Source organism: Penicillium digitatum, chromosome 3, assembly GCF_016767815.1.
Source record: "Penicillium digitatum chromosome 3, complete sequence".
Classification (NCBI taxonomy): Eukaryota; Fungi; Ascomycota; class Eurotiomycetes; order Eurotiales; family Aspergillaceae; genus Penicillium; species Penicillium digitatum.
The window spans coordinates 1,455,532-1,482,852 of NC_089386.1; the positions used below are offsets into that span (position 1 = coordinate 1,455,532).

The 27,321-nt window shown below is 47.2% G+C and overlaps 6 protein-coding genes across 6 annotated transcripts; 5 read left to right on the forward strand and 1 right to left on the reverse strand.

Moving 5' to 3' along the window:
- Positions 1–132: 132 nt before the first annotated feature.
- On the reverse strand, positions 133–6,203 carry Pdw03_8071 (uncharacterized protein; the record flags this gene model as incomplete). Its single annotated transcript, XM_066101856.1, has 2 exons — positions 133–959; positions 1,109–6,203. The coding sequence occupies 2 exons, from the start codon at positions 6,201–6,203 to the stop codon at positions 133–135; spliced, it is 5,922 nt and encodes a 1,973-aa protein (XP_065956939.1).
- A 7,153-nt stretch (positions 6,204–13,356) lies between these two features.
- Positions 13,357–17,206, forward strand: Pdw03_8072 (Protein kinase; the record flags this gene model as incomplete). The annotated part of the gene is made up of 10 exons (XM_066101857.1): positions 13,357–13,750; positions 13,863–14,129; positions 14,192–14,770; positions 14,829–15,224; positions 15,282–15,550; positions 15,608–15,722; positions 15,780–16,344; positions 16,405–16,606; positions 16,669–17,074; positions 17,145–17,206. The coding sequence occupies 10 exons, from the start codon at positions 13,357–13,359 to the stop codon at positions 17,204–17,206; spliced, it is 3,255 nt and encodes a 1,084-aa protein (XP_065956940.1).
- A 1,408-nt stretch (positions 17,207–18,614) lies between these two features.
- Positions 18,615–20,010, forward strand: Pdw03_8073 (Protein kinase domain family protein; the record flags this gene model as incomplete). Its single annotated transcript, XM_014677725.1, has 2 exons — positions 18,615–18,656; positions 18,748–20,010. 2 exons carry the CDS (start codon positions 18,615–18,617, stop codon positions 20,008–20,010), a joined length of 1,305 nt encoding a protein of 434 aa, XP_014533211.1.
- A 937-nt stretch (positions 20,011–20,947) lies between these two features.
- On the forward strand, positions 20,948–22,435 carry Pdw03_8074 (Multi antimicrobial extrusion protein MatE; the record flags this gene model as incomplete). Its single annotated transcript, XM_066101858.1, has 2 exons — positions 20,948–21,574; positions 21,635–22,435. The coding sequence occupies 2 exons, from the start codon at positions 20,948–20,950 to the stop codon at positions 22,433–22,435; spliced, it is 1,428 nt and encodes a 475-aa protein (XP_065956941.1).
- A 284-nt stretch (positions 22,436–22,719) lies between these two features.
- On the forward strand, positions 22,720–26,622 carry Pdw03_8075 (Tubulin-specific chaperone D, putative; the record flags this gene model as incomplete). The annotated part of the gene is made up of 6 exons (XM_066101859.1): positions 22,720–22,890; positions 22,959–25,458; positions 25,518–25,800; positions 25,857–26,201; positions 26,265–26,430; positions 26,485–26,622. The coding sequence occupies 6 exons, from the start codon at positions 22,720–22,722 to the stop codon at positions 26,620–26,622; spliced, it is 3,603 nt and encodes a 1,200-aa protein (XP_065956942.1).
- Positions 26,623–26,846: 224 nt separating this feature from the next.
- Positions 26,847–27,311, forward strand: Pdw03_8076 (uncharacterized protein; the record flags this gene model as incomplete). Its single annotated transcript, XM_066101860.1, has 1 exon — positions 26,847–27,311. The coding sequence occupies one exon, from the start codon at positions 26,847–26,849 to the stop codon at positions 27,309–27,311; it is 465 nt and encodes a 154-aa protein (XP_065956943.1).
- Positions 27,312–27,321: the final 10 nt, after the last annotated feature.

Consider the following 27,321-nt stretch of genomic DNA (forward strand, 5'->3'; position numbering starts at 1 on the left):
AATCGGAATAGTTGCACGTTGCAGGCATTATAGAATTCATTAATAAACATCCATTGAAACATAAAATCGATTGTCACTAGCTACACAATCTTCATAGTAGTACATTTACGACTATTGATAGAGCTCAAATAATCAGACTTTCATAGTTCCAGCTGAGATTCTCCGGTGTCGCACGAAGAGCTCTGGGGATTTATCTCGCTGAGAAGGCCTTTCTTCAATATCAAATTGAGGGGAGTCCGAAATGAGATCGCTGAGCTTGGCATACCCGCGCGTGGAGAGGCTGAAGTCTGGGTGACGTGTCATAAGGTGCTCACGAACGTCAGACACCCGAGCCCATTCACCACTATGGAGAGTCATCTCTGCCGAATTTTGTAGTAGGCTATCTGAGGCATTGTGGACGGGATCATGAGACTCAGACATGGCTACCCCATTGGGACTTATTTTACGCCCTGAACGATGATTCAGGTCTTCAGTAAAAATAAATTCATCGCAGGCGGAGACGAAAGCTTTAGGCGTCTTGTGCTCCCCGAATCCATACACCTTCAGCCCAGAATCACGAATTCGAGTGACCAGTGGAGTGAAGTCGCTGTCACTAGAAACGAGGCAGAAACCATCGAAATGGTTCGAGGTTAACAGGTCCATCGCATCTATGATCATAGCCGAATCCGTTGCATTTTTGCCGTGGGTGTATGAAATCTGCTGGATGGGCTGAATTGAATTTCTAGGCAGCACATCGCTCCATCCTTTCAGTTGAGGGTTGGTCCAGTCCCCGTATGCCCGCTTTATGTGAGCCTCGCCGTATTTTCCGACCTCCGCAAGCAAGTGTCTAGCGATGGAGGATTGCGCATTGTCAGCATCAATAAGTGATGCAAATACAATGATAGTATGTATGCAGGTAAAACAGTTTTCAATTTGGATGGACGGGGAGAGAGAGAAGGTGAGAGTGGAAGGAAGACTATCTAGTTGGTCTATCCTACATGTGATGCCTGAGGCATCCAACATCCCCCTCATAGACCATGTTCCATCAAACTCCCCGAATTCTGGTTTTCATAGTAAAATCCTGCAAATCATGCATTTCAAATATGCATTTAAATCATGCCGATCAAACCAACAAAAGCCTCAAATTGCTCCTTTGCCAATGCTTTTGTAAAACCGTCAGCTGCGTTCTTCTTCGTGTCCACTCGTCTAATGTCCACATGTCCCTGTGCGACAGCATCCTTAACAAAGAACCATCGTAGATCGAGCCATCTATTCGCGGATTTGCCACCTTTCTTAGTGAGCAGCAATTGCGAATTGATATTGTCTGTATGAATCTCAATGGGACGCTGCTCTGGCAGCATAAACGAGCGAGCAATCTTGCCTAGCCACATTGCATCCCGAGTAGGTTGATCTAGTGCACACCATTCTGCGACAGTGGTCGAATTGGCAGTGATGGTTTGCTTCTTTGTAGTCCATATGACTGGAGAGCCGGCGAAGTACCATATACTTCCTTCGGTTGACTTGCTATCCTCCCAGTCCGCATGAGATGCGTCCACATGCGCATAGAATCGAAGTTCTTGCGTACGACCAAGTGTAATGCCAACGTCAGGCATATGTCTCAGGTACTTGACGACGTGTTGCATGGCGTGAAGGTCTTCAAATGTAGGGTTCGCCAAACGATGTTGCAAGCGAGTAACTGCGAAGCGAATGTCTGGCCTAGTCTTGACTGCTAGCCAGTTTAACATGCCGACAACTGATTGATATTGATCAAATGAATCGTCATCTAGCACATTGGATGCATTGGCAGGTGACTCTCTCCATGCGGCTGGCAATGGTGTATCCTTCCATCCAGAACCTGCATTTGCAGTACGTAGAACCTTCTGAATATAGGCTTCCTGAGACATAGTGATCGTGCAATTGTCATAGTCTCTGTGTAGTGCACAGTTCAGATACTGCTTTGGTTCTCCGAGGTCCTTCAAATCATAGTACTGGCGGAGTTCATTGACGACTTTTTCGATATCTTCGTCTGTAGGTGCTGCAATGATAAAATCATCGACATGAATCATCATAATGGTCAACTCAGTGCCTTTGCCTTTGACATAAACACAGGGGTCATCATCCAACGGATGGAAACCAATCTGACGTAGTTTGCAATCCATCTCTTCGTTCCATAAGAAAGCAGAGTCTCGCAGTCCAAAGAGCGCTTGATTAAGCGTGCATACCCATTGGTTCTTGTCACCTTCGGCGTCTGCATACTCGAAGCCTGTCGGTTGTCTCATATAGACTGTCTCCACGTCTTCACGTGAAGCATTGAGATATGCGGCAGTGAAATCAACCTGTCTCCATCTAAGACCATACACTGCAATCAGTGTAAAAACGATTTTGATCATGCATTCGGCGACAACAGGGGCATATGTTTCTCCATCATTCTTGTCCTGGAAGTTGCCACACACGACCCATCGTGCTTTGAATTCGTAAACTTCATCTCTGGTGTTGGATTTGACAGTGAATCGCCATTGACCTGGCAGAATCTTAGCCTTTGGTGGCTTAAGAATCAGGCTCCATGTGTTTTTAGCCACGAGATCACCCAGTTGTCTCTGCATAGCATCTAGCCATTGAGGCCAGAAAGGGCTCTTCTGTGCTTGCTTGTACGTAGATGGTAGATCAACGTCCTTTGCGTATAATGGCTTCCCATTGTAAAGAAATGGCTCGTCAATGTCAACCTTTGACATTTCGGCTTTATCCATTGTCATATCAGCTGTTGCTGACATCGCACTAGGTCCCGCAGACCCCTGTCCATCACCCTCCGTCAAGTTATTACCGCCTGATTCCTTCGCTTTTGCCCTCTTGGCTGTGCGTTGAATGTCTCGGTCTCGCTTCTCGTACTCGACGGCGAGGTGCTTCTGCTCCGGATCGTGGTATCGGTCGGGTGCGATTCCGATATTCGCTCGTCTCGATCGTCGGGGTGGTGGTGGAGCCGGTGTAGCTGGGTCTTGAGAGATAGGGTCTGGTGACGATTGAATTGAGATGATTTCATGACTAGGTGACACACTAGCTTGTTGAATTGGAGACGAGAACGGGTATTCGTAAACTGCTCTCTGTCTCTCTGGAGAAGGAGTCAAGTCATCTGATTCCTTACTAGCAGATCTCTCAATGTTGTCAGCATCTCGACGAACATCGTCCATGCTCTCAGCTAACTGAGATACTTGGGTAGACAGCTGTTGAAGTCTCCTCCCAAGGTCTTCTTTCTTCTGTTTAATGACATCTGGAACGTTCTCTGTAGGAGGGTTCGTAATCTCAGTAATTCTTGCGCCTGTCATCATAGGCTCCTCCCCCACAGTAGGAAGAAAACTTTGAAAGAGTTTGCGTTGTCTCATTGGTGGAACAATTGTCTTCTGTGGTGTCTCGGGCATTGTAGATGCACTACCATAGATTGTTGGAAGATGAATTGTAGACGGCGTGACAGGTGCCATCTGTCGTTGTTTAATCTCTGGCTTCGAGATCTCATCGTCTTGTGTTAGTGAGACAGGCATGAATCCGACGACATCATTATCTCCATCTGGGTCCTTTGGATCGGTAGGTACTCCGTTGACTAGCATTGATCCCGTATCATCGTTATCGTCATCTCCGGGTTGTGGAAAGCCAACATCACGAGATACCACTAGTTTCCTAGTAGCTGGATCCCATACTTTGTAAACATGACCACCGTCCCCCTCATAACCAACGAGCTTTCCTTTCCATGCTCTGGGTGCTGCTTTCCTAGCCTGAATCCTCTTAGGCTTCGGAATATGAACGTATGCAGTTGTTCCCCATGGTTTAAGGTGCTTCAAAGAAGGCTCTGCGTTTGGAATCTCGAGCTCTTGACGCCAATGTGTTAGCGGCGAGATCTTGGTTTTCGGATTGATCAGTCTGTTGTAGATGTAGATGGCTGTGTCTGTCGCATATGGCCACATCTCTTCCGTCATCTTTGCATCAATAATCATCGTTCTCTGGATGTCGTTGATATGTCCACCGAAGCGCTCCACAGTGCCATTTGGTTCAGCAGTGTATGGTGGTGTGATCTCGAAAGTCATACCATGCTTCTCACCCCATTTGATGAACTCTTTGAACTCTGTGCCACCATCCATTCGCCAGATGCCTGGGTATCTGCCAGTGAGCAATTTGATCTTTTCACAGAACGCAGTAAGCTTATAGTAGGCATCACTTTTGTTCTTCAACATGATTCCCTCGATCAGTCGAGATGCATCGTCGACGACTGGCAACCAGTAGTTCTCTCCATTTGGTCCGGTAGGCTTCATTGGTTGTGTATCTACGTGGAATTTCCATGCCACATCCTGCACCCTTGCCTGTGGTTGACGAGAAATTTTGAGCTTTGATTTACCTTGGAAACAGGCATCACAGTCGAAATGCTCCGAGCCGTATTGTTCATCATCACCTAGCTGTTCAGCATGTTGTAATGTGGAGGCAATTCGTGCTTTTCCAGCATGTCCGAGACGTCGGTGGATCTCGTACGCAGTCACTTTGTTCACGAATCCAATTTCTTCATCATCAGAATCGGAATCTATGTCAGATTTGACCTCATTGGGGTCATCGTCGTCTTTTGGACTGACAAGGTACGGGACACCAGTTGATGTATCTCCATACCCCACAATGTCACCCTCACCATTTGTGAGATACTTAGTACGTGTGTCATAAGAGATGTCTTGCTCTTCAAGAAGCTTTTGCATGCCTAATAGCTTGCCGTGTCCTCCTTGAGTATAGTAACCAGTTGTCATAAACGAGTGCGTCTTACCATTTCTCCCTGGCAGAGCAGTTCTCACAATGATTTGACCATGACCTAGCGTGACAACTCTATTGCCAGAGTAGTCTTTGTACGCATAGGCAGTGTCAGGATGATCCAGTTGGTATGTGTGAAAGTCTTCGATGTCATGCGTCAATGTCTTGTCAGATCCAGTGTCAAGCAACCAATCGTTCCTCCTATCAACAGAATTGGCAGCTGCAACAACCATATTGTTTTGTCCATCTTGACGTTGGGCTCTGTGGATTGCCTTTGAATAGGCCCAGAGGTTGCCGGACGGTTCCCACGAAACTGGAGGGTTCTCACTGAGATAGGCACATCTCTTCGCAGTGTGTGGTCCAAAGCCACAGAATGAGCACATGTTGTTGTCATCCTTTTGTGTGCCATTACGCATCTCATTTGCGTATTCATGAATGTCTTTGCCATCGGCAGGCTGCTTGCGAAGACCCTTCTTCTTCTTCTTTTTAGCAGTAGCTGTATCATCCTCGACGGCATTGGTATCTTTGTTGGATTGGGTGTTGTCGTCATTGTGACCGTTGTTGTTTTGACCACCTCGGCCACCTCGGTTTCCTCCACGACCACCTCTTCCATTGCCTCGGCCTCGGCCGGCATTGTTGTTGTAAGTAGCATTAGCGACACCTTCCATGTCAGCTGCTGCTTGAAGTGCTCTCCAGTACTCCTCCACCTTGTCGAGGGTGAGTTTCTTAGGCTCCAGACTTGCAACTTCCTCCCTAATGAACTGTACTTTCATGACTTCCAGTTCAATGTTTTGAAGAACTTGTGATAAGCCGTGTGATGGGTGTGGTGCTGCTTTGAATCTAGCTAGCACGTGGTACTGTCGCTGGTATTCCTCAATGTACTCGCTTGCCGAGTTGTAGTCCGATCGTTTCATCTTGTCGAACTTCCGCATCTCGATAAACGCTGTCTGCATCCGATCACTTCCTTGTGTCATTGACATGAGTTCGTCATACAGTTGATCGGCGTATTTAGGCATCTTGGACAGGTTGCGTAGTTTGTTCTGTAGGGTGACGTCGATCTGGTTGTACATCCAGCTAGCAACCAAGCGAGACCAGTACTTCCATCTTCCGAATGAAGTATGCGACTTGTGAGGTCTGGGAATGTTGCTGTCTAGCAACCATTCCAATGCATATGGGATCAGCTGGTAAGCCAGTGCCTGTTTCCAACCACTTGGATCAGTGTCATTGTGTTCCAGTGTCCGAACTTTCTGGATTTTGGTCATTGCAATCGCTGGAAGACCATGTCCCTGATGGGGCGGTGTGTTGTCCTCATCTTCACTATCACTGTCATCCTGTGTGAATTGGATCGGATTGGTAAAGGACGGGATCTGGGGTTCCAATGGGTTGGTCGATGCATCAAGCGGGTGAGGGTTGGTGTCCCCCTCGTTGTCCGTCTCGGTGTCGGCCATGATTGGATGTTAAAGCTAAACGGAGCTTTTGCCGGCGGGGCTCGAAGGATTTCCTAGATGTTATTGGCTGGATCTGAATGTTGTGTCCCACACAGAGGTGGGTCAACAGTGGGGTCAGATCGTCAAAAGTCTCCAGTTGAAAATGGCTTCAGAGAAAAGAGTTGCTAGTGGTCCAGCTAGCAGAAGAGGCTCATAACCTGATGCAAATACAATGATAGTATATATGCAGGTAAAACAGTATTCAATTGGATGGACGGGGAGAGAGAGAAGGTGAGAGTGGAAGGAAGACTATCTAGTTGGTCTATCCTACATGTGATGCCTGAGGCATCCAACATTTCTGTATACTGGCTTAATCTTGGTGAAATAAGGCGCTAGGCCGTGACAGAATGTGTATTACATAGCGAACTCTGAGGAAAGCATGAATCTAACCAGGGTTTTAGAAAAGATGATCTATGTAGTATCCATGCATGCCAAGATTGGTCCAAGAGTTACACCAAACCGTATTGGGTTCAAACAATTGGGATCCAAACATTTGGACCCAATGTGGTTTAAGTCATTTTTTAGGTGTCTATTGACTAAGCCCTTTGGGGTTCAAACAATTGGGATCCAAACGTTTGAACCCAATTCGGTTAAAGTTATTTCGTATTCACGCATGTGGCTGCAGGTGATGGTAGATGATGATTTGGGTCATTGTACGAAGTACATCTCCTCTTCTTCATCTCGTTGTAGGGGAGGAAGATAGACAATTTGATATTAAATTTATCTGGATCATAGTTAGTGACATATAAGATAGTGTTAACAGTGAAGGTCTGTTTTGTCATATGATATAATGAAAAGATGAATCCTCAAAATCCCTAGGTAGCATATTTACCAATGATTGCAATGTAGACACACTAGTCATATGATGCGATAGGTAACTGTGTTAACTTCAAAAGAGGATAAAACATTTTTTGACCTTGAAATCATCCGAGAGAGGGCAAGAGTATATATAACAGGGCCATAGCACATTGATAAAAATAGAGCTGGATGGTGAAATTATCAAAGAGTGAGATAATAAATCCTGAGAGAGATTGGGAGCTACTAGCTAGCTTTATGTACTCTCCACCGAGGATCTCCAGCCGGATGGACTTCATATTATATGCATGACATGCTTTAGCACAAGCCACTTGATAGAAAATTGTCAGGAGCTCTCTGTAGCTCCTGATTGATCAGGCCCGCCAGCACTAATAGATGCAGTTGCAGAGAGAGCTTTTCTCTCTCCTCTCTCTCTCTCTCTCTCTTCTTGTCTCCCAAAATACATGACATACTGTAGCCTACCTTGCTTTGTTTCTGAAAAAATGCTTCCTCTTGGCATCGGTGCCTCAAGAAGGCAAGTTGACGAGTCAACCTCGATAAGTATTTTAATTTTCCCAAGTTCGAAACTCATCTCTTCAAGGGAACAAAGGGAACTTTTTAATGAATGACTTATGTACACACTAGATACCTACTTACAGTTAGTAACTAAATAACCCTTACTCACCAACTTACTTACATTTCCTTGACTTCAATTTTGGGCACCCGATCATGTGATCATCAGGCATCTTGTGACTCGACTCAGTAACAGGCCCCGCTATTACCCCTCTTCATCGGTCGCATCTTCAACAAAACCATCTAGTTACTCTTTATCACACTTCCTACACAAACGACTATTCTGAAATTCCACTTGGTACTCTAATCTGATCACTTGGTACCATCTCAAATTACTCCGTGGTTACCGATGGCTAGCGTGCTATTATCAGACAACGCGAAAGAGATCGTGCTAAGCATGAAAGCCCTTATACAAGCCGGTAGCGCAGAGCGTGTACACGAGAGTCAATCAGGCTGGCAGCATCCACTTCTCGACCAATGCAGAGCAATGAAAGCAGATATGGAGTCTCACGGTTTGAAGGTAAATCTAGAACTTGTATCCAAAAGATAACCATTAATTCAATTCTCTCAGGTCTACGATTGTACCGTTTTCCATTTCATGGTCACCACTAGAATCAAAAACCCCACAAAACGACTCTTACTTATCCCTATACAAGGTACTTCAACCTTGACGCCAGCTGACGCCTTGTCGCCTGAATCTTATTGGGATGTCCAAGGTGACACCGACCGAATCCTCGTTCCAAATCAAAACAGTGGTTCTGATATTGTGATAATAACGCTTATTTGAAGTGGGTGGTGGGAAAGATTATCACGTTCACGTATGAAACATGGGTTCAGGACTATGAGATGTCAGATTACTATATGTACAACAATCATAGAAGCATGGCAGTAATTAAAACCAGCCCTTAAAAATGCTTGTATAGAGGAATTTATGGGAAAGTCAATTAAAGAAGCTAAATGGATTGACATACCTCGGATTCTGACACCCTGGGGCTCGTTTGAGCGTCACATGGAGCCGGATTTGGGATATTAGGTGTATTGAGCTCAGGATGTGACTCCATCAGGGCTGTGTAACCCTCAGGTGAAGCCAGGGATGGCGGCAGTACAGTGAGTGGATTCATCTCGAATTCTGACACCGTGGGATTTGTTTGAACGTCATATAGCACCGGGTTTGGGACATTCAGTGTATTAAGCTCGGGATGTGACTCCATCAGAGCTGCATAGCCCTCAGGTGAAGCCAGGGATGGCGGCAGTACAGTGAGTGGATTCATCTCGAATTCTGACGCCATGGGGTTGGTTTGAGCGTCATATGGAACCGGATTTGGGATATTCAGTGTATTAAGCTCGGGATGTGATTCCATCAGGGCTGCATAACCCTCAGGTGAAGCCAGGGATGGCGGCAGTACAGTGAGTGGATTCCACTCGAATTCTGACGCCATGGGGTTGGTTTGAGCGTCATATGGAACCGGATTTGGGATATTCAGTGTATTAAGCTCGGGATGTGATTCCATCAGGGTTATATGATCGTGAGGTAGCACCAAATTTGGTGTATTGGGTGCAATGACCTCAAATTCTGAAACAATAGGATGCGTTTGAGTATCGTTTTGAAGTATATTAGAGGTATTGCATGAGTCCAAAGTAGTTTGTGGGTCTAAGGAAGTTAATTAGACCCGAGGGTATTCATCGGGTTGTCCTCTGAGATGTTTAAGGGTGGTAGAAAACTGGACTGATTGGTATCTTACCTGTAGATTGACCCTGGTGTGGGGGCCTCTGAGGGTTTGCCGTCCAAGATGATAATGGTGTGTGGGTGCTCCCAGTGAAACAACCAGTGTCACTGGAGATGTTTGGGTGTGAATTGTACGCTTTTAAGTATCAATTAACCCATATTAAAACTCTTTGCCATATCCAAACGATATACTCACTCAGTAGCGGTGTGTTCATATGAGGTTGGTGCAATCCAACATGTACACAAAGCTGTGTAGCTATCTTGTGGGCAAGCTCTTTCAAACTGCCCATATGGTCCAGTTCTAAAATTCCACGGCTTCGGAGATTCTCTATTTGTTGCTTTCTCACTTCTCCATCCAAACGGAGCTCTCTAAAACTTTAGGATAATCAGTAAATTTATCAGCAGAAGTTGTTAATTCACTTACTATTCTTTCTCGAACGGCAAACAGAATAACAAAGAAAGATGTTTATCCCCGCTTTCCCTATTCTGATAAAGCTCACGACATAAGTCGTCAAGCTTCTTTCCATCGCGTGACCAGCGAATCACTCGTTTTTCTATCTCTTCGGGTTTGTCAACTAATCCAGCCTCGTTGATCCTTTGGACTACTTCCTTTATATTTTTTGACCCAGCAATCAATCTTTTTGCTTGTAGACTGTGTCTCATCCTGGAGAACACAATCTTGATGAATCTGGACCGTAATATGTCAACCTCGTTGTGTTCCTCAAATGAAAGCAATCTCTGGTAGCAAGAGAAAGGGCTGAACTTCATATCATCTTTATCACCAAAAAATGATAACGGATTTGCAAGCCATGTAGCTAGATTGCCAGGAGTGACTGTACCGGGCAGTTTAATCGCTCGTTTGACTATATCGGAGCGTTGTTTCTGCGAAGTTGATGTGGTCTCGGATCTTGAAGGCACGCTGTGTAATGATTTGCGAGGGCGTTTGGTGGCAAGCTGAGGTACAATTGAGCTTTGAATCTCATCGGGAATATTTAGCCATAGCAAGTGAAGTGACTCGATCAACTGCGGACTGTTAAAAAAGTCGGCCAAGTAGGTGGCAAACTCACAGATGTATCTCGGAATTCAACTGTGAGAACATTGTTTCCGTTTCTTTCTGCTTCTGAGCATGCACTCTGGAGAAAGCTAACTGCTATTTTACTCTCAGAAAGGCCCATTATAATAAAGCTGATTCATAGGTTGTAATATGATAATAGTATAAGGGGATGATATAAACAATTGTTGAGGTTATTTCTCCGTGCCTTGGATGAGAGAGGGGAATGGTCGGGGGAACCAGTTTGATTTACGATAACCAGGAAGGGACAAAAGGACGAAGGATTTAATATACCCTGTACGGAAAAAAAACTCCGGATAGGGTGACGAAATCACGTAAGTTACTAATTATACGGCGTAACAACACAGGCATCAATTCCGTTGATTGGTACAGGGTAGACACAGCCTAGCTCTGGTGGGTTATTGGATAAAGGTGATCATACATATTCTATCACATGGAAATACCAGCGCCTCCGCCCTCCCCTCCTCTATTGCAAAATACTCGTAGCACGTTCTAAAAAACTCCATCACTACGCCATAGGGAGAGAAACTGGAATTCTAGATTGGGATCTAGAACGTCACATAATATGTAGCAAAACAGGCTGAATTATTATGTTCTCTTCTTTCTCTAGAAGAGTACTCTATGATAATTACAGAGTGTCGTGATTAATAAAATTTAGAAGTACGTCTTTAACTAAGCAGTATGTACGATACTGAAGACGTATGAACGCGTGAAGAGGGGAAGAGAAGAGAGCTACAGCTATCTATGAGAAGGTCAACAAACGAAGTCACATGGCATGACTATCAACAGCAATCTTATCAGAAACGGAGGACGATATGGAGTATAATACAGTATTTTAGTTATTTATTTTAGGAGATGGAGAGAAGAAGAGAGCAGAGAGAGAGAAGTTCTCCTCCGGAATACATCTGCCTACCTCCGCAGACCTGACCAATTAGAAGCCATAGAGTGCTTCTTACAAATCTATTCCAAGGCCATATCATATACTCTGTACAAAGAATTAAAATTCTATAATACAAGAAACCACCCTGGGGAGGAGAACAAGAACAGTACCTTGTACAGAGCTGAATCGATCCCTGTAATTAGATGTATACAATGAGAAGGAGTAGATCTATATACGGAATACAGTACTCCGTCTCTGTTCTATTTTAAAGCAACACGCATACCAAGACAGCTAATGCAGCACTTGCAGGATGTGATTGTCAGGGTGCGGGCTGGCAGGACGGTATGATAGGAGATGACTGGCAGGGACAGGTCGTAACAGATCAGATTCACATTGACAGGCAGGTACAGGCAGGGGCAGGCTAATATACAAGACGTAGCTCGAAGAGCTACAACAGGATCTAGAACTGAAGTTCAAGATAAACAGGTCGGAGATCACGTGCCGTGATCTTCCTTTTACTAAGCATTACGGTTCACACCGTGACAAAGCTAAATCATATAGGTAAGGCATAGAATTTATATAACTTATATACTATCTAGGAGATTAAGCTACTCGATCGACTAGTGAAGGCTCTCTATTATTACCAGCCAGTTTTTCAATCAAAAGAGTGCATTTCAACGAGAATATTAAGTACAGAGAAAGAAAGAAAGAAAGAAAGAAAGAAACCTACGAGACAGGATCCTTTGTGGGGTCCTGTCACAACCAAACAATCAAACAATGCAAACACCAGTTGAGGGAAATCCCTCCCGAATCTTTTAGGCAGGCGGTCAACGATGACAGAACTTCGATTGTCATCTCTCAGATCGTGACATTAGCGCTCTATAACCAGTCCAGCGTACCATCTATGGCCCCTCGCGCTTTCGAAAAGGCGATAAATCCTCGGTATGATGCCCTTAGACCCGACCAATTTCCTTTAGATACGATTGTGACCAGGCAGTTTTGGCGGACGATAGATAAATCTAACCCCTACTTCGTAATGTTGTCTGAGTCAGAGGAATGAGCTTGAATTTCGCCAAGATTACGTGCCAATGCTATGGAGTTTGTTCCTGAAGTCTCCTGTTGGGCTGACAAATGTAGAATAATTAGACAGCGAGGTCCATGGATAAATTGGGCAGAGTCTACGTGGCAATGGTGCCTAGGTAAATGTAGAATATGAATGCCCTATGCACTTAATTGTTGAGAGCCATGGCCTTCGGCATGTATTGGTGGTGAAACCAATGACATCACCAGTTTTAGCCAGTGAAAAGACAAAAGGCCAAGTCATCAGATAGAAAGACCTCTGTTTCAAAAGTCACTAGGATGATTGTTCTTCAATGTATGTAGTAAGGGACATGTAGCACAATCTCTGTGCCCGATGAGAAATTCCTGACAAAGCGGTGACAATTCCAGTCATTTGCAATCTTGTTCTCCGTACAGTGAAGTACAAAGGGTGACGAGACCCGGCTCGTTCACTCAAAGGGTTATGAGGCGTGTCTTGCTACACGATGTAGTGTACTCCGTACGTCTGTAGATCCAAAGGTAGTATGCCTGACTTGAAGGATCTGTAAACAGATACCATTAGAATAGAAGCATACAAATTATAAACACACAAGACGTATACCCCTTGTGGATCTATGTTATTGTGGACTTAGAACACTTTTTCGCCACTTCCTTATCGCAGGTGCGTGGTAGTACGGACCTCCCCGTAACTCCCTGGACTTCCATTGGATAAAATTAGAAGATTCTCTTTCTTTTTACCTCCACCAATTTGAGCCTTTCTTTTGTGTTTTGGTTCTTTTTTTTATTCTGGCCTTTTGTCAATTCAATTCCGACTGTGAATCGACAGGGCGATCGTCGCGGGCAGTCTGTCTCACATTTTCCGAAGTGGCATTACCCGCGCCCGTTGCGCCCCTTGTCAACAACAGCCCCGCGAATCCTCTCCCACCAACAAACCCGCCTGGATCTGGCGCAAGCGCACCCTTGAATTTTGAGCAAGCCTTGCTCTTTGCCCCTCGTCAGACCTGCCATCATGGATGGAGACGAGCTGATCGCCTCGGTCTTCCGCAAGATCGAGCGGGAGAAGGCCCTCATCACCGCTGCCAGTAACATGCGGCAGTCGACCGACAATCCTCTCGTGCAACAGAGAGTCGATGCCAACATCCGCGATGGCCGCAAGAATATCGCTTATCTGGAGGAGAAAATGAGGGAATTGCAAGTCCGTCAGATGAACCAGGAAGGTGGCTCCCCCGGCCAGCGTGGAGGCCCGGCCCTCCCGCCCAAAGATCACCCCGGGTATGCTGGCGAGCAAGGTGATGGTCCCTATCCTCAGGGTGGTTCTGGCTCGATGCCTTCTGGTGCCCCATTCGCCGACCCCCGACCTTACGCTCCGATCCCGAAGGCGAGGCCCAACTACACAAAGCTAGGTACGTTCTTGCAAACCACTCTTGCGGGACTCTTCGAAAAATAAAATCAAAAAGGAAATACCGCGCTGAGCTTTAATAGCTTGGAATGCTAATACACATGGCTATTTCTCAGATTTGATCAAGTATGACACTCCATACCTCGGACCGAAGATCCAACTCATGCTGTCTCAATTGGAGTTCAAGCTGAGCGTGGAAATGCAATATAAAGCCGGTATTGAAAAGATGGTCCGCTTGTACCAGGATGAGGGCGACCGAAAGAGCCGAGCTGACGCCGAGGGCCGTCGCATTGAGAGTAACCAAAAGATTCAGCTTCTAAAGCAGGCGCTGAAGCGATACGAAGATCTTCATGTTGATATTGAATCCGCCGATGCACCAGATGGTATGAGAAACATGGCAATCTATCTGCGAGCATAATGTGATATGGGAACTAACTATGTGCAGATGAGAGTCTTAGTGTTCCGAACATGCGCAAACCGCTAACGGGTCTGCTGACAATGCGCATCCATGCGGTCAAGGACGTGGACCATGCAGCCAGTTCTCGATTTTCTCGAGGACCAGAGACATACATTGTCGTCAAGGTTGAAGACACGATCAAAGCGAGAACTAAGGCCATCCGAAACGATAAATGGCAGGACGAAAGCTTTTCTATGGATATCGACAAGGCAAACGAGATCGAATTGACTGTTTATGACAAGTCAGGAGATCGCCCAGTACCAATCGGCATGCTTTGGGTGCGCATTTCTGACATCGCAGAGGAGATGCGTCGCAAGAAACTTGAGACGGAGCTCAATGCATCTGGCTGGGTATCGGCAGATAAGATGGGCGATGGCGGATCTCCTCGACATGACAACGCCGGTTCTCCCATGGGCTCTTCACATGGCCCTAGCCCCGGAGGACGCCCGGGCACCTCGGGGCATGCTGCACATGGCGGCGAGAGCTCAAATGCTCCCCCGACAGTGGCGATTGATTCATGGTTTGCCCTGGAACCGGTTGGCCGAGTTCAGCTTCAAATGAGCTTCGGTAAGACTAACTTGTATTAACCCCAAATCAAGCAGCCCCATATGCTAACTGAATATAGCCAAACAACTGAAGGACCGCCGTCCCTTTGATATTGGTCTTAACCGTCAAGGTGCCGTTCGTCAAAAGAAGGAGGAGGTTCACGAAAAGCAGGGTCACAAGTTCATCACCCAGCAATTTTACAACATCATGCGCTGTGCATTGTGTGGAGAATTCCTCAAGTATGCTGCCGGCATGCAATGTGCGGACTGCAAGTACACCTGCCACCGCAAGTGTTATCCCAAGGTTGTCACCAAGTGTATCAGTAAAGCCAACTACGAGACCGATCCGGACGAGGAGAAAATCAACCATCGCATTCCCCACCGATTCGAAGGTTTTTCCAACATCTCCGCCAACTGGTGCTGCCACTGCGGTTATCTGCTTCCGTTTGGACGCAAAAGTGCCAAGCGCTGCTCTGGTAGGCATATTACTGACCTCGCAGCTTATTCATAGTTTGTGCTAACCCCCTTTATAGAATGTGGTCTTACGTGTCACGCTCAGTGCACTCATCTCGTGCCCGATTTCTGTGGAATGACGATGGAAGCTGCCAATCAAATTCTTGAGACACTGATTCGCACCAAGAATCACAACAAGTCTGCCTCTGTTAGTTCTGGCCTCAGCAACCGTACCCTTCGAGCAGGCGGTCCGCCGCAGCCCGCTCAAGACAACGCTGCCCTCTCCTACCCCCCGAAGCCGATAGAAGGACCTTACGGGGTTACTCCTAGACAACCCTCTGCAGAAGCGGTAAGCGCTGCCACTAACTCTCTCATGACACCACAGTCACCAACTACTGCTGCGCAGGCTGCACAGCACCAGCAGATGCCACCCAATTCGCCCACAGGACCTTCCGCTGCCGCTGCCGCTGCCGCCGCCGCCGCCGCAGCTACCGGGCCACGTAGCCCTCAGCAACCACCAAGTATGCAATTTCCGATCATGTGTTGAAGAGAGAATCTTGGTGCTAATTAAAATTTAGCCGAAACGGGCCGTCCTATGCCGCAACCCCAGGCACCTCAGCAGCCCCAGCACGCCCACTACGACCCATCCGCTTATGCCAATTTCTCGCAGCAGCCTCCACCCCAGGCTATGCAGAATGTGCAGCCTGCGGCTTATCCGATGGCGCCGCCTCCGCAGCCCATTCAGCAACAAATCCCCCAACAACAGCAAGTTGCACCTCCTATCAAGGACGACGCTGCAGCGCAGGCAAAGGCTCGCATTGGATTGGATCACTTCAATTTCCTTGCTGTTCTTGGAAAAGGTAATTTCGGAAAGGTCATGTTGGCTGAAACAAAGAGCTCCCGCAAGTTGTATGCCATCAAGGTGTTGAAGAAGGAATTCATTATCGAGAACGATGAAGTGGAGAGCACCAAGTCAGAGAAGCGTGTTTTCCTAATCGCAAACAAGGAACGGCACCCCTTCCTTGTTAACTTGCACGCTTGTTTCCAAACTGAAACTCGTATCTATTTCGTCATGGAGTATATCAGTGGTGGTGATCTCATGCTGCACATCCAGCGTGGCCAATTCGGTCTCAAGAGGGCACAGTAAGTCCTATGTTCGGCATTTGCCCTATCTTGGGGGTTAGAAATGCTCACCAGTTTTAGATTCTATGCCGCCGAGGTCTGCTTGGCACTCAAGCACTTCCACGAGAACGGAGTCATCTATCGTGACTTGAAGCTTGACAATATCATGCTGACCCTGGATGGTCACATCAAAATCGCCGATTATGGTCTTTGCAAGGAGAACATGTGGTACGGTAGCACAACAAGCACGTTCTGTGGTACTCCTGAATTCATGGGCCCAGAAGTAAGTGGGATCAAGTTTGATTATGTCTTTTTGATGTGCCGATGAGCTAAATTTTGTCACAGATTTTACTGGACAAGAAGTATGGACGGGCCGTGGATTGGTGGGCGTTCGGTGTTCTCATCTACCAGATGCTTTTGCAACAGTCTCCGTTCCGTGGTGAAGATGAGGATGAAATCTACGATGCCATTCTCGCCGACGAGCCTCTCTACCCCATTCACATGCCTCGCGACTCCGTGTCGATTCTCCAGAAGCTGTTGACTCGTGAGCCCGAGTTGCGTCTGGGCTCCGGTCCCACCGATGCCCAGGAAGTCATGTCTCATGCCTTCTTCCGCAACATCAACTGGGATGACATCTACCACAAGCGGGTTCCCCCACCATTCATCCCCACTATCAGCAGTCCTACCGATACCAGCAACTTCGATCAGGAGTTTACTAGTGTGACTCCTGTCTTGACGCCTGTTCAATCTGGTGAGATCTTTTTGACATGTTGTGTGCTTGCTGGAACACGAACTATAGCTAACCGATCCTTCTTACTTAGTGCTTTCACAAGCCATGCAGGAAGAATTCCGTGGATTCTCCTACACTGCTGACTTTGCTTGATTCCATCGATGTGTGATAGGGATATCTATTGCTTGCTTGGACACCTGTCACGAGTTGTTGACGAGGGTGTCAATTCGGTTCATGGGGGTTCAATGCCGACACGTCCAGTTTCTTCAGGGCGCCGCGGGTCTCCCGCCCTTTCCAGCACTTCTTGCTCTTCAAATTGTTTCAACATACCCAAGCGCAGTTTCGTTTCAAGTGCCGGTGTAGACCGGACCTCACTGATATGCTTCGACCACCGGATATCCTGGTTAATGAAACCTCCAGGTTGCTTTTGCCTTCTCGATTCCTTTGTGTGTTTATCTAAATTGCTTGCTCTATTTTTCCCTTCCAAGTTCTTTTTCTATCCAAGTTTCCCTACCGACTGGTAGGGCTTATGACTTTATTCTATGTCGGGCATTTGATGTCCCAAAAAGGCGAGGGGACGGGTTCCCACATGGGAATTGCGTGAAGAGGGTTCCGAGAGAGTTTAATGAGAAGTGACGAAGTTTGAAGATCTATGAAGATAGCGTAGGTCCCTTGATGGACTGCGTGCGCGTTATGTCCAGTGAGATGTCCTAGCGGTTCGTGGTATGGAGAGAAGGAGATTCAAATACGAGCTAATCCATCCCATCTGTCTATTTTGTAGTTGGGTCATGGTTTTATATACATTGGACACATATATGCCTATCTAGATGCACATGTATACTGCCCTCTCCCCTTCCTAGTCGAGGACTACCTTAGGTACCCGTTCCTTCCCAGTTAGGAAGCCAAACCTCGTGTGCCTTACTCTATTGCAAAACCACGTACATGCTCCTTTTGTTTGCCTTCATCCTCTGCCATTCTTCTGTTCGTCTCTCATTCTTTTCCAATTCGCCACATCGTTTTGACTCCACTGTCCAGCCTTCTTTCTTTGTTCCAGAAATAGATGACGCTTCGGAGGTCTGTTTCAAAGGTGCTACCAAAAATTCAACGCTTGTTTTGTCGGGGCTTTTAGGCCTTGATTAAATATACTGATACCGTGTCTTCGAGCAACAAAGGGAACCTGCCCTCGAGAAACGAAGAACCCTCACCCCCGGGCAACAAAGAACACACCCCTCCCTCCACCCCAGAGGTCGGCCAACCGCCGTCGAGCTTCCATCCCATCAGAAAATGACCTGACAGTCCGACTTCCCCTGCTAATGGGTCTCTCATCAACAGGGTGCGACCTAAAGTCTACAAGCATCGACTTTTACATCGGCTTCTGTGGAAGATCAGAATCAGAATCTCTTCCGGCCTGGTTCAGCGAGACTTGGGACAACGATTCGGAGATTCGACGTTTCTTTCGGGAGGACGAGGTTTTCCGCGACACCAATTCAAGTCCTTCTCCCTATCCTGCTACCCCAGTCCTGCCACAACCAGCGGTTGCAGCTCCTCATCGCTGAATACCATGCCTGATAAGGTTGTTCAGTTGAACGAACAGGGTCAGATTGTAAGTCTTGTCTTTACCATCGTTTGTCATCTAGCAATTTGACTTCAGTTATCTTTCTCTCACTAGTTCACCTAACTGACTTCCATACCAGGTGGCCTCGGCCCAAAAGCGGGCCCTCTTCCCTGATGACAATGAGCCCCAGAACCCGGCTAGGCTAGTTCAACTCGAGCCAAAGGGTTCTGCGACAACGCACAAGTGGCCCGAGGACACCGACATCAGTGGGGACGAAAAATGGGACTCCGATCCGCCCACCTCGCCCGAATACAAGATTTCCAGTGCGAGTGGTGATGGGGACAGCGATACCAGTGACTCTCTTTCTTCGCCGTCCGCAAAGCGAGTGAAGATGGCTGATCTGCATCACTCGGTCAATAAAGGTCGCTCGCTTAAGCCTAAGGCCAAAAAGGCCAGGAGGAGGAAGACATGGGATTCAGATCAGTCAATGTCTGAGCCAAGTGACCTTGACTACGAGAGCGAGGAAGAATACTTCATTCCTGCAGGAGAGCGGGACGACGAGCTGCTCAACAATAAGCTGACTCGAGAAAGGGCAAAGCGCCTACTTGAAGCAATGGAACTCCCCCAAGGCCACGACCTGTCACCAGACGAACAGCGGACTGCCCATCAACTTCTGACTCGTGGCTGCATGCCAACCATCCATAGACACTGGGAGAAGGATTTCTCTACCCTTCCAGAGTCGCTATTCTTTTCTGGGAAAGATGACGAAATTCAGTGTAACGAATCTCACTTTGTCCTTGGAAACAATAAGTGTTCCGAATTTTACGCGATCCGTGCCTTTCAAGAGCTTTTAAAGATATGTGGCAATGTGAGGGACTACTGTAATATCCTTGACATCGGTCCTGGGATCTATATCAAGAAGTCGATAGAAAAATACCTGCGCTGGGCATTGAACGATGCCGGTGTCAGGGTCCAGCCGGACACACCCCATGTGCATGTCATCTATTGCCAACATCAGGATGAAGAGCCAAAGGAAGCCTTTAGTAAAGTTGCTGAAACATTGGAGAAGCTATCGAATACCTGGCAGAGCCTACTTGCTGCACCCCACGATGTTGAAGCAGCTTGGCCCGCATTGATGGGACTCGTCCTCTGTGGACCTGTTCTTTCGGCCATCTCTCTGGACACCAATCCTTATCCACAAACCCAAACACAAGGAATTAAGTTCCTTGGTCATTTTGACCTTTCAGATTTTGATAATGATGTGTGGAACACCCTAGCTGTCGCGATCATCGTCATGCACATCAAAAGGACCTTGACCAAACTCGCAAAAGGCTACGATCACAGATTTGTGGCCTCGACATTTGATAACCCTGTCATTGGTTCCCCGGACCTCGATCGTTAATCAGCGTATTATCCGAAGATCTATGAGACTCTTTGGCTGCAATAGCTTTTAGCTGCCATTAAGAACTCTTGACTTGGATATTTCAAACAAGACATGAGGGGAAACAATAATCTCTGATCTTCTAGGGTTTACCCTCAATCGAAAGACTGGGTTATGAAGACATGATTGTTTCCGCCACAATCCTTTCAGGGTTGATATTGTTGTCTTTTTATGATGGCACAATTTCTCGAGGAACCTTTGGCAATTTAGTGTGAACATTGAGCCACAAGTAGTTTACTGCATGAAGTGCTTTGAATTTTCCCTATGCATCGAAATTTAGATGGCAGTAGGTTCAAGCCAGGTACGAATGCTCATGTATGCTAGTGGAGCTCAGTAGGTAGGTAGGTAGGTAGATTTAATTAACGTCCGGCTGGGAGCAAGCGAAAGCTTGCTCCTGCGACCTCCCATGGGGTATTGGGACGTGCAATGCTATGGTTTCTATTATACAAAGATCCTTCTCCACAGATTGCAGTTCGTGCATTCGTAAATGCGAGGGCTGAGTAGCCAGTTGGTGACAGCTGTCTCCGACGTGTGAGCCGGCCATCATGGGGGTGAGGGTCCCGGGGGGTCCAGGTGGGTAATTGGCGGGTGCCAAAAGACTTTGTTGAGGATACCGCATCGGGTATTCGCATGTTGTCGCCTCTAAGGGCTTGTGGGCGCGGAGATAGTGGAGCTCAGTAGATGCGTGAAGCAACCATTTGCCTACGGAAGTGTTGCGACCAATGCAAGGATTCATTTGCTCGTCAGATCTCCACTTTCGCTGAACACCTGTTTCCCCCATCTGATTTTCAATGATCCTTGAATCATCCTTGTCATTGTATTTGATGAACTCCAATCTTGAAAATTGTGTGGTTTGGAATCAGGAGAACTCCCAGCGCTCTAAAACAAATCCTGCATGATGATCTCCGAAGACCAAGGGGCCACAGAATCCTCCCCACTGTTGCGCGACATTGACCCAGAAGCAGCAAGCAATTCCAAGAATTCAGGATGGCGACAAGAATTAGCAATCATCTCACGATATTCCGCCCCGCTCATGATATCGCTTCTACTTCAACATGCATTGAGCGGTTCTAGCATCTTCATGGTGGGCCACCTAGGGAAACGAGAAATCGGGGCCGTGAGCTTAGCCAACATGACTGTCCAGATCACTGGATTTTTTGTCTTCCAAGGGCTAGCAACATGTTTGGATACCTTATGTCCTCAAGCATATGGTTCAGGGAACCTGACCATGGTCGGGCTGCATGTTCAGCGACTGACGCTTTTCATGCTCGTCCTTACAATCCCAATTGGAGCTATATGGTGGAATGCGGATCGAATCTTTCTTCTCATCCTACCGTCTGAATCCCAGGAGACGGCTCTTCTCGCAGGATTGTATCTGAAAATTGCCATCGCCGGCGCTCCCGGTTATGCTTGCTTTGAGTCCGGAAAGCGATTTTTCCAGGCACAGGGATTGTTCAGTGCTAGTCTGGTAGTTCTGTTGATATGTTCTACATTGAATATTTTCATGGGCTGGTTGTTTGTTTGGGTGTGTTATTCAATCTTGAACTCCCCCAGGCTATCCACTAATTATCCCCTTTCCCCTTAGAGACTGCAATGGGGCTTTATCGGTGCACCTATCGCCGTTGCGATCGCAAACAGTCTTCTGCCCGTATTTCTAGCCTTCTATGTCATCTTCATCAAGGGCTCTGAATGCTGGCACCCCATTTCTTTCGAGGTGTGGCGCGGCTGGGGTCCAATGTTGCAGCTTGCCATCCCGAGTTGGCTAATGATCGAAGCCGAGGTCCTCGCATGGGAATTCATGACCATTATTTCGTCCCGTCTAGGTGCAACTGAGCTTGCGGCCCAGGCTGCTATATCGACACTTTCAGACTTTGCATTCCAAATCTCGTTTTCCATCGCTGTTGCTGGTGGCACACACATTGCCTATCTGATCGGAGCAGGCTTCCTCCAGCGTGCGGCAACAGCAGCCAAGGTCATGGTCCTTGCTGCCTTTGGTGCTGGCATATCAAATATGCTTGTGATCCTTGCTCTCAGGAGTGTCATTCCGGGCTTATTTAGTGATATCGGTGAGGTCTGGCAGTACATCTTCTTATTGCTTCCATTGGGTGCCGTTGTTCAAATTCCAGACGCCGTGGCCACTTCTCTCAATAGCTTACTGCGGGCTGTGGGACGACCGGATCTGGGGAGCTACGTTCAGCTCTCAATCTACTACCTCGTGGGATTGCCTTTGGGCATTGCTTTCGCATTTGGCTTGCACTGGAGCATTTTTGGGCTATGGTGTGGAATCCTTATCGGCCAGTCGATCATTGTGTCGATCGAGGGCTTTTATTTCTGGAAAATGGTGGACTGGGAGAAGGCATCCCGAGAAGCGGTAGATCGTATGTGATCATGGAGAGAGCTTCTCAATGTTGAACGAACTAAGACAGCTTCAAAAGGTCACAATACATCACATCACTGTACGCCGAACTTGGAATATAATTTTCTCTCTAGCCAGCTTGTAAAATTGAAATCTACAGAAGAACTGGTATGGATAAAGAGTAACCAAAAAAATGCATCGGCTGAACCAAACAAGAGAACAATTAATACACTCAGGCGTCACATGACCGGTCCCGCTGTTGACGCTATTCCCAACACTGTGATCTTCAAGACTGCATCGCCCAGCAATCCACCATGGATGCCGCCGAGGATCGAGACGTGAAGCTTCAACGGGCCTCCGGGGATTTGGTGTCCGAGTTTTCCGCAAAGCTTCCCTCGCTATTGTGGAGAGCCCAAAATGGCACTCCCCTCCGCACCCCACGTAAATGGGCGCAGGTCACCAAAACGAACAAGCTTGTTAACCTTGTAAGACTGCACCGCATGGCTCTCTTCTAGACTCACTCTCTGTTCCAATTTACTGATGATGTCTATAGCTTGAACCCTTTCAAGAATGGCCTCAACTCTTAGATCCACATTTGCAGACATTGCTGCCTCCTTTAGTGGACGCTTTTCTAGCGTATCTGATCAAGCACCGCACTCAGTATGGCTCTGTGTCGACGAAGTCATCTCAAGCAAGGAATCTGTTCCCCCTACCAAGAGCCATCTGCAGATTACTTTACACTTTCTGCAAAGTCCGTGGCGTCAAAGTGATTAGCAGATTCTTAAACAATGAGCCGAAATACCTAGATTCGATGCTTCGGGCCTTCATCGAATGGGATGCGATACGGCCAAATTCCGAAGAACTGGTCGAATCTGGAACCCAGCGACTCATCTGGGAAGAACGCTACGTGATGCTGGTCTGGCTTTCGCATCTTCTACTTGCTCCTTTTGATTTGTCGTCCTTATCATCAGATAGTATTCCGGTGCCATATGATAATCTACAACAGTTAACTTGGCTACCATCTGAGACTCCTATGATTGCCCAGTCGCTTCTTTCCCTGTCGTTGCACTATATTGGTGCGTCGGGAAAAGAACGTGAGGCAGCCACGGCACTTTTGGCACGATTGGCTTTACGCGGAGACATGCAAGCTCTCGGTATGCTTGCAGGTCTGACAAAGTGGTCATTCGCTATAGTACAACCGACGGGGAACATCGACTCGCCCTCTGTCTATGCTTGTATCGGGGTCCTCACATTCATTGCTCGCTTGTGCGCATCGGGTCAGGTAGAGGACTTTGCTCCCCTGGTCAATTCTGTCTTCCAGCAGACTCTCAGTGTATTTCAAGAGAAGTCTTCAGTATCTGCGACAATCCAGTCTTCGGCGTTGGCTAGAAAGATCGTTGTCAAGATCCTTCGCAACATTACAGTCATGGCCTTGTCCTTGAGTGAGCGAGGCGACGCCCACATCACTGATTATCAGTTATCGACCATACTTGAAGATGCAATTGATCATTTCTTGGTCTCCTTGGCCGACAAAGATACACCCGTGCGATTTGCAGCGAGCAAAGCACTCAGCATCATCACTTTGAAATTGGACCCAGAGATGGGGACGGAGGTCATTGAAGCGGTTATTGGCTCGCTGGGAGAAAACATTCTCTATGAAAAAGATGATGGCTCCCTCGTGACGCCATTTGAAGCCAGGAAGATTGGCACACACACCCTTAAACGTAATCTCAGTGCAGTCGATGCCCAGCAATGGCAAGGATTAATCCTGACACTGTCACATTTACTTTTCCGCCGAGCACCTCCTATTCCCCAGCTTCCTGAAATTCTTCAATCACTTGTGTCTGGTCTAGGCTTCGAGCAAAGATCTTCTACTGGTGGTTCTGTGGGAACTGGGGTTCGAGATGCGGCATGCTTCGGTATTTGGGCTATTTCCCGGAAGTATACAACACGAGAACTCCTGGCTTTGCAGCCCCAGTTGGTGGCGTCGCAATCTGGCCAGAAGGAGGTCGATGTTCTGCAAAAGCTGGCCGTGGAACTCATCTGTGCTGCCTGTATCGATCCTTCTGGGAACATCCGACGCGGGTCGTCTGCTGCGCTACAAGAGTTGATTGGTCGCCACCCTGATACCATCGCGCAGGGCATTCCTCTCGTTCAGGTTGTAGATTATCATGCCGTTGCACGACGTTCTCGTGCACTTACCGATGTTGCAAAAGCAACAGCGTCTCTGGATCAAATTTACTGGAGTCCACTTCTGGACGCTTTGATGGGATGGAGAGGTATTGGTTCTCCAGATGCCGAGTCCAGAAGACATGCGGCTAAGTCCATTGGAACGTTGAGTACACAGGAGCTATTCAAAACCATGAAGTTGGTCCTGGATAAATTGCTGCAAACTTTCTCCAGCATCTCTCGGAATGATGTGGAATCACGCCATGGCTGTCTGTTGTCTATTGCTGCTACGATCGATGCTTTTATTTTACATTGGGAAGCATCCGCAGAGAAGAGAGATACCCCGGAAGCCAGGGCTGTTTCCACTCAAGTGGCCAACATCTGGGATATATTTGGTTCTGTCTCAGGCCCTACCAATGACGACTTAACCTTCCAGACTTCACGCCCCGAATTGACAGCAGAGGCATCTTCCTGTTTGATCTACTCGCTCTCTCGGTCTGCCCTCGCAACAGATCTAGCTCAACCTTTAGAACCACTTTTGAATCGAGCACTCCAAATTCTATCCCTCTGTGTTTCCCGAAGTGACGATATCTCGATTGAAACATCTTCATCCGCCTTGGCGCAACTATTTCCTCTTCTATCGCGATCAAAGCAGCAAGAAACCGTGCGTTTTTGGTTCGCCCATCTCCGTACTTCATGGAGATTACCGGCAGGCCGTGGTCAAATTCTAGCACTCGGTACAGTGTTCAGGCAATTTGGAGCACAAAGTGATGTCCAAGAAGACATCGTGACCGAGATTCTTCGTTACACCGGGGAGGAAGAACTCATCGAGAAACGAGTTGCTGCTGTAAAATGCTTGTCCACCAGCATCTTGCCATTTATGAGTATGTTGAATATCTCTTGTTTACTGGCTAGTATGAAAAATGGGCTAACAAAACCTTAGCTACCACCGACACAATTGCGAGCAATTTTGTCGAATTCTTGAATGATTATACCACTGATAGAAGAGGTGATATTGGGTCTCTTATTCGAGTTGAGGCAATCCAGGCAGTCGGCATCTTGCTTCAAAGACAATCGAACTCTACACCACGCTCGACACCTGTTCAAACTTTGGTTGGGTGTCTTTGCCGTCTTGCATGCGAAAAGCTCGACAAGGTCAGACTGCAAGCATGGATTTCTCTACAAAATTTCTGGGAATCAGCAAGTGATCTCCCTCCACTTGAAAAGTAATAAGATTTCAACAATGCAACCGTTTCAAAATAAATGATGCTAACAAAAACAGGAAATTCGAGCACTTCAGCCATGTTTCGTCACAAGAGTACTTTGCTCAACTACTTACTTTGCAGGAAGTTGACTGGCTTCGTCTTCCACTGTTACAAGGACTGGCTACTTCTGCTATTTCAGGAGCAGAAGGTCTTGTTCGAGCATCTCGCTCAGCTCTGACGCAGTTGCTCTATTCCAAAGCTGAACCCCGACGCCAGGAGATATTGATGGTTTTCTTGCAGGATCTTTCAACGGTACTGAGTGACAACCTACAAGATGACCGTTTTGCCATTCCAGCCGTCGAATTTGTTGCATTTTTAATTGACAGTTACATCCCTGTTATCCCGGAAGGCTCAGATCCAAGGTTTGTAAATTGGTCTTTTGCTGCTATATCTACATCATCCCCTGACATGTTCTTTCTTCCTAGTTTCCGAAAATTGTTTACGCTAGTCCAAAAAGCACATTTCAGATCTGCGAACATGGCTCGATTGGAAGCTGCAGTCAAAGTCTATGCTACATTATCAAGGATTGACTCCTTGCGAGATAGTGTCTTGAAGAAGATGACCGGACTGCTTTTGCATCCTTTCCCAAGGGTAGGTTGGACCTCAAGCCCATGGGTTAACGGCACTTACAGTTGATTATTTTAGGTCCGATCAAGCGCTGCAGAGTATCTATTTGTTGTGACAGATTCTGAGATTGCCAAATACGAAGACTGGTCTGCGTCGCCTAAAAAGCTGAAGCCCCAGGTGGATAATCTGAAGGTCACCATTTCTCTGGAGGGATAAATAATAGCTCCACAGAAATCCCATGGAACCGAGATCCTGATCAAATTACTAATAGCAGCTGAAAAAGAAGATACAAAGCATGGGAAAAAAATGGTGTGTGAAATCTTCGGGCTTTGGTTGTGATGAGTACCATACCATTAGTACTCGTAGGTGTTGAGCCAACACTCGTGCTGGTACCTGTCGCGCTAGATTTGCTCGAGTGATCTTCCGCAAAGCAATTAAAGATGTACCGATTAGCATTGAACTCATACTTGGCACTGTGCAGCGTTTCGGGTATAGCCATCATTGCCAACAGTGCTTGGCCAGCAAGGACCATCGTCATTCTCACTATGATAATGAATAATGTCTGTCAGCCCGTTACAGCTCCAAGAAGCATACTTCACAATCAGTTCATCGATGATGGTCTTATTGCTAGGCAACCTGAATCTCCCATCGCCATCGATAGGCGCCTTCGTATCAAGCATCCCATGGAACTCCAGGTAAAGATATCCTGGGTCCCGCTCAGCAGGGGTGCAAGGCCTCACACCTTTAATCTCGTTGGCATCATGCTAGTCCCCTCTAACAGCCACAAAAGCCGCAACTTGTCTTCTGACTGTCACATTGCAGGCAATGACGCTGGCAGCCCCACCGCCATTCGACTTGCTCGCAGCGTATACATTGCTCGTGTCGACGCAGAGGGTTTCTTGTAGGTGCGTGAGC